The sequence below is a fragment of the Oncorhynchus kisutch genome, unplaced genomic scaffold, assembly GCF_002021735.2.
Source record: "Oncorhynchus kisutch isolate 150728-3 unplaced genomic scaffold, Okis_V2 scaffold4069, whole genome shotgun sequence".
NCBI lineage: Eukaryota > Metazoa > Chordata > Actinopteri > Salmoniformes > Salmonidae > Oncorhynchus > Oncorhynchus kisutch.
In genome coordinates, this window is record NW_022266014.1 from 186,368 (window position 1) to 192,367 (window position 6,000).

The 6,000-nt window shown below is 46.5% G+C and overlaps 1 protein-coding gene across 1 annotated transcript in view; it reads left to right on the forward strand.

Moving 5' to 3' along the window:
* The window catches only part of LOC109878266 (sialidase), an 81,861-nt gene extending 76,833 nt beyond the window's left edge, over nucleotides 1-5,028 (forward strand). The window contains exons 8-10 of the mRNA XM_031822106.1: nucleotides 2,849-3,370; nucleotides 3,654-3,776; nucleotides 4,924-5,028. Of these exons, the coding sequence (XP_031677966.1) occupies nucleotides 2,849-3,370; nucleotides 3,654-3,685 (554 nt within the window). The 3' untranslated portion in view covers nucleotides 3,686-3,776; nucleotides 4,924-5,028. The remainder of the gene's footprint in view (nucleotides 1-2,848; nucleotides 3,371-3,653; nucleotides 3,777-4,923) is intronic.
* Nucleotides 5,029-6,000: the final 972 nt, after the last annotated feature.

Sequence of the window (6,000 nt, forward strand, 5' to 3'; positions counted from 1 at the left end):
CTGATCTGATCTCACTGTAGGAGACGATAGAGGTTTAGTGTGTTGTAATGGAGACGCTGATCTGAATTCTCACTGTAGGAGACGATAGAGGTTTAGTGTGTTTGTAAGGAGAGACTGACTGAATTCTCACTGTAGGAACGATAGAGGTTTAGTGTGTTGTAATGGAGAGACTGATCTGATCTCACTGTAGGAGACGATAGAGGTTTAGTGTGTTGTAATGGAGAGACTGATCTGATCTCACTGTAGGAGACGATAGAGGTTTAGTGTTGTAATGGGAGAGACTGATCTGATCTCACTGTAGGAGACGATTAGAGGTTTAGTGTGTTGTAATGGAGAGACTGATCTGATCTCACTGTAGGGAGCGATAGAGGTTTAGTGTGTTGTAATGGAGAGACTGATCTGATCTCACTGTAGGAGACGATAGAGGTTTAGTGTGTTGTAATGGAGAGACTGATCTGATCTCACTGTAGGAGACGATAGAGGTTTAGTGTGTTGTAATGGAGAGACTGATCTGATCTCACTGTAGGAGACGATAGAGGTTTAGTGTGTTGTAATGGAGAGACTGATCTGATCTCACTGTAGGAGACGATAGAGGTTTAGTGTGTTGTAATGGAGAGACTGATCTGATCTGATCTCACTGTAGGAGACGATAGAGGTTTAGTGTGTTGTAATGGAGAGACTGATCTGATCTGACTGTAGGAGGCGATAGAGGTTTAGTGTGTTGTAATGGAGAGACTGATCTGATCTGACTGTAGGAGACGATAGAGGTTTAGTGTGTTGTAATGGAGAGACTGATCTGATCTCACTGTAGGAGACGATAGAGGTTTAGTGTGTTGTAATGGAGAGACTGATCTGATCTCACTGTAGGAGACGATAGAGGTTTAGTGTGTTGTAATGGAGAGACTGATCTGATCTCACTGTAGGAGACGATAGAGGTTTAGTGTGTTGTAATGGAGAGACTGATCTGATCTCACTGTAGGAGACGATAGAGGTTTAGTGTGTTGTAATGGAGAGACTGATCTGATCTCACTGTAGGAGGCGATAGAGGTTTAGTGTGTTGTAATGGAGAGACTGATCTGATCTCACAGTAGGAGACGATAGAGGTTTAGTGTGTTGTAATGGAGAGACTGATCTGATCTCACAGTAGGAGACGATAGAGGTTTAGTGTGTTGTAATGGAGAGACTGATCTGATCTCACTGTAGGAGACGATAGAGGTTTAGTGTGTTGTAATGGAGAGACTGATCTGATCTCTCTGTAGGAGGCGATAGAGGTTTAGTGTGTTGTAATGGAGAGACTGATCTGATCTGACTGTAGGAGACGATAGAGGTTTAGTGTGTTGTAATGGAGAGACTGATCTGATCTCACTGTAGGAGACGATAGAGGTTTAGTGTGTTGTAATGGAGAGACTGATCTGATCTCACTGTAGGAGATGATAGAGGTTTAGTGTGTTGTAATGAAGAGACGATAGAGGTTTAGTGTGTTGTAATGGAGAGACGATAGAGGTTTAGTGTGTTGTAATGGAGAGACGATAGAGGTTTAGTGTGTTGTAATGGAGAGACGATAGAGGTTTAGTGTGTTGTAATGGAGAGACGATAGAGGTTTAGTGTGTTGTAATGGAGAGACGATAGAGGTTTAGTGTGTTGTAATGGAGAGACGATAGAGGTTTAGTGTGTTGTAATGGAGAGACGATAGAGGTTTAGTGTGTTGTAATGGAGAGACGATAGAGGTTTAGTGTGTTGTAATGGAGAGACGATAGAGGTTTAGTGTGTTGTAATGGAGAGACGATAGAGGTTTAGTGTGTTGTAATGGAGAGACGATAGAGGTTTAGTGTGTTGTAATGGAGAGACGATAGAGGTTTAGTGTGTTGTAATGGAGAGACGATAGAGGTTTAGTGTGTTGTAATGGAGAGACGATAGAGGTTCAGTGTGTTGTAATGGAGAGACGATAGAGGTTTAGTGTGTTGTAATGGAGAGACGATAGAGGTTCAGTGTGTTGTAATGGAGAGACGATAGAGGTTTAGTGTGTTGTAATGGAGAGACGATAGAGGTTTAGTGTGTTGTAATGGAGAGACGATAGAGGTTTAGTGTGTTGTAATGGAGAGACGATAGAGGTTTAGTGTGTTGTAATGGAGAGACGATAGAGGTTTAGTGTGTTTATGTCTTGCTTGATTTATATCTGTAAAAGGTTTATAAGAGTTGTGTTCCATGGCAGTCAGTGACTAGTTGTCTATCCTCTCTCTCTCTCTCTCTGTCTCTGTCTCTCTCTCTCTCTCTCTGTTCTGTCTCTCTGTCTCTCTCTGTCTGTCTCTCTCTCTCTCTCTCTCTGTCTCTCTCTCTCTCTCTCTCTGTCTCTCCTCTCTCTCTCTCTCTCTCTCTCTCTGTCTCTCTCTCTCTCTCTCTCTCTCTCTCTCTCTCTCTCTCTCTCTGTCTCTCTCTCTCTCTCTCTCTCTCTCTCTCTCACTGCTCTCTCTGTCTCTCTCTCTCTCTCTCTCTCTCTCTGTCTCTCTCTCTCTCTCTCTCTCTCTCTCTCTGTCTCTCTCTCTCTCTCTCTCTCTCTCTATCTCTCTCTCTGTCTCTCTCTCTCTCTCTGTCTCTCTCTCTCTCTCTCTCTCTCTCTCTCTCTGTCTCTCTCTCTCTCTCTCTCTCTCTCTCTCTCTCTCTCTCTCTCTCTCTCTGTCTCTCTCTCTCTCTCTCTCTCTCTCTCTCTCTCTCTCTCTCTCTCTCTCTCTCTCTCTCTCTCTCTCTCTCTCTCTCTCTCTCTCTCTCTGTCTCTCTCTTTCTCTCTCTCTCTCTATCTCTCTCTCTGTCTCTCTCTCTCTCTCTGTCTCTTCTCTCTTTCTCCATCCAGGCCCCATTCAGCCAGAGGAACCTGTGTTAAAATCCTGTTCCATGGACAAGCCATCCACTGAAACTAACCACAGAGACCCAGAACTACAACGGAGCCCAGCAGTGATGTTTCACGACCCTCCACCTCCCTCACCCCAGCTACACCAGTCCCCAGCCCAGTTAACCCCGTCCCCAGCCCAGTTAACCCAGTCCCCAGCCCAGTTAACCAGGTCCTACTCCCAGTCCAGCCAGTTAACCCAGTCCCCAGCCCAGTTAACCAGGTCCTACTCCCAGTCCAGCCAGTTAACCCAGGCCCCAGCCCAGCTAACCCAGTCCCCAGCCCAGTTAACCCAGTCCCCAGCCCAGTTAACCAGGTCCTACTCCCAGTCTAGCCAGTTAACCCAGTCCCCATCCCAGTTAACCAGGTTCTACTCCCAGTCCAGCCAGTGCTCCCAGTCTTCAGTCTTTCCTAAGTCCCAGACACTGACAGAGGCCCACAACATCAATGCTGCTGTCCTCAGTTCTGGGGTGCTCTGTCTGCCTGGTGAGTAGAACAGCCCACATCTCTGGAAACACACAAGATGTTATATGTCATGTCCAACCAGGCTGGATCCAACCAGGGATTCTGTCTGATCTGATCTGAGACCAGTTTCTACCACAGTGATTCTGTCTTGATATGACTAGCTGGTAAAAATACGATCTGATCTGAGACCAGTTTCTACCACAGTGATTCTGTCTTGATGTGACTAGCTGTGTCACTGGTAAAAACACGATCTGAGACCAGTTTCTACCACGCGCTAGACGTCCTGTTTGTGTGTTTGTCTCAGGAACAAGAGATAGGGGGGTCGAGCCCTGGTGACCGTGACCACGAGGAACACCGGCTGGTTGAACCCCAGCTGTGACTGTGGAGAACTGGTCAGAATCCTGGTCTACTACTACACAATGCTCAGGTACTGTTACACACACAGACAGATCTGATCAGACAGACAGACAGACAGACAGATCTGATCAGACAGACAGACCGGTAGGTTAGGGGTGTAGACTTCAACTCAGGCCCTCGTGTTTCACCGTCCTACTGGTTTTTACTTTCTCCCTGACACTATGGTTCTGATAGCTCCTGACACTACGGTTCTGATAGCTCCTGACACTACAGTTCTGATAGCTCCTGACACTATGGTTCTGATAGCTCCTGACACTATGGTTCTGATAGCTCCTGACACTACGGTTCTGATAGCTCCTGACACTATGGTTCTGATAGCTCCTGACACTACGGTTCTGATAGCTCCTGACACTACGGTTCTGACAGCTCCTGACACTACGGTTCTGATAGCTCCTGACACTACGGTTCTGACAGCTCCTGACACTATGGTTCTGATATCTCCTGACACTACGGTTCTGATAGCTCCTGACACTACGGTTCTGACAGCTCCTGACACTATGGTTCTGATATCTCCTGACACTATGGTTCTGATATCTCCTGACACTATGGTTCTGATATCTCCTGACACTACGGTTCTGACACTACGGTTCTGACAGCTCCTGACACTATGGTTCTGATATCTCCTGACACTATGGTTCTGATAGCTCCTGACACTACGGTTCTGACAGCTCCTGACACTACGGTTCTGATAGCTCCTGACACTATGGTTCTGATAGCTCCTGACACTATGGTTCTGATATCTCCTGACACTACGGTTCTGACACTACGGTTCTGATAGCTCCTGACACTATGGTTCTGATAGCTCCTGACACTATGGTTCTGATATCTCCTGACACTACGGTTCTGACACTACGGTTCTGATAGCTCCTGACACTACGGTTCTGACACTACGGTTCTGATAGCTCCTGACACTATGGTTCTGATATCTCCTGACACTATGGTTCTGATAGCTCCTGACACTACGGTTCTGATAGCTCCTGACACTACGGTTCTGATAGCTCCTGACACTACGGTTCTGACACTACGGTTCTGATAGCTCCTGACACTACGGTTCTGATAGCTCCTGACACTACGGTTCTGATAGCTTGAACAGTGCTGAAGAGCTTACTGTTGTGGCCTGAGTCTCTGTCTCTGATGTCATATCCTGTGTGTTACAGGAAGGAGGTGCGTTCCCTAGGGTTGACAGTCGTGGTAGACTCCCGGCGGTGCTCCCCTGTCCCCGCTCTGTTCAGCGCCTTCAACATACTTCAGGTAAGACACGGTCAAACAGGAAACCAGGGACAGTGTTTACTGACACGGTCAAACAGGGAACCATGGAACAGTGTTTACAGACACGGTCAAACAGGAAACCACGGGACAGTGTTTACTGACACGGTCAAACAGGAAACCAGGGAACTGTGTTTACAGACACGGTCAAACAGGAAACCAGGGATACAGGAACCAGGGAACAGTGTTTACTGACACGGTCAAACAGGAAACCAGGGAAACAGGAAACCAGGGAACAGTGTTTACAGACACTGGCAAACAGAAACCAGGGAACAGTGTTTACTGACACGGTCAAACAGGAACCCAGGGGACAGTGTTTACACTGACACGGTCAAACAGGAAACCAGGGAACTGTGTTTACTGACACGGTCCAACAGGAAACCAGGGAACTGTTTACTGACCAACACGGTCAAACAGGAAACCAGTCTGTTAAATGACTCTCACTCTACTGGAAGTCTCTTCTGGATCAGAGAGTCTGTTAAATGACTCCCTACTGTAAGTCTCTCTGGATCAGAGAGTCTGTTAAATGACTCTCTACTCTAAGTCTCTCTGGATCAGAGAGTCTGTTAAATGACTCTCCTACTGTAAGTCTCTCTGGATAGAGAGTCTATTAAATGACTCCCTACTGTAAGTCTCCTGGATCAGAGAGTCTGTTAATGACTCCCTACTGTAAGTCTCTCTGATCAGAGAGTCTGTTTAATGACTCCCTACTGTAAGTCTCTCTGGATCAGAGAGTCTGTTAAATGACTCCCTACTGTAAGTCTCTCTGGATCAGAGAGTCTGTTAAATGACTCCCTACTGTAAGTCTCTCTGGATCAGAGAGTCTGTTAAATGACTCCCTACTGTAAGTCTCTCTGGATCAGAGAGTCTGTTAAATGACTCTCTAGAACATGGTGAGTGTTCTGTCTGCCTGATGTTGTGATGGTTCTAGAACATGGTGAGTGCTCCGTCTGTCTGTCTGATGTTTG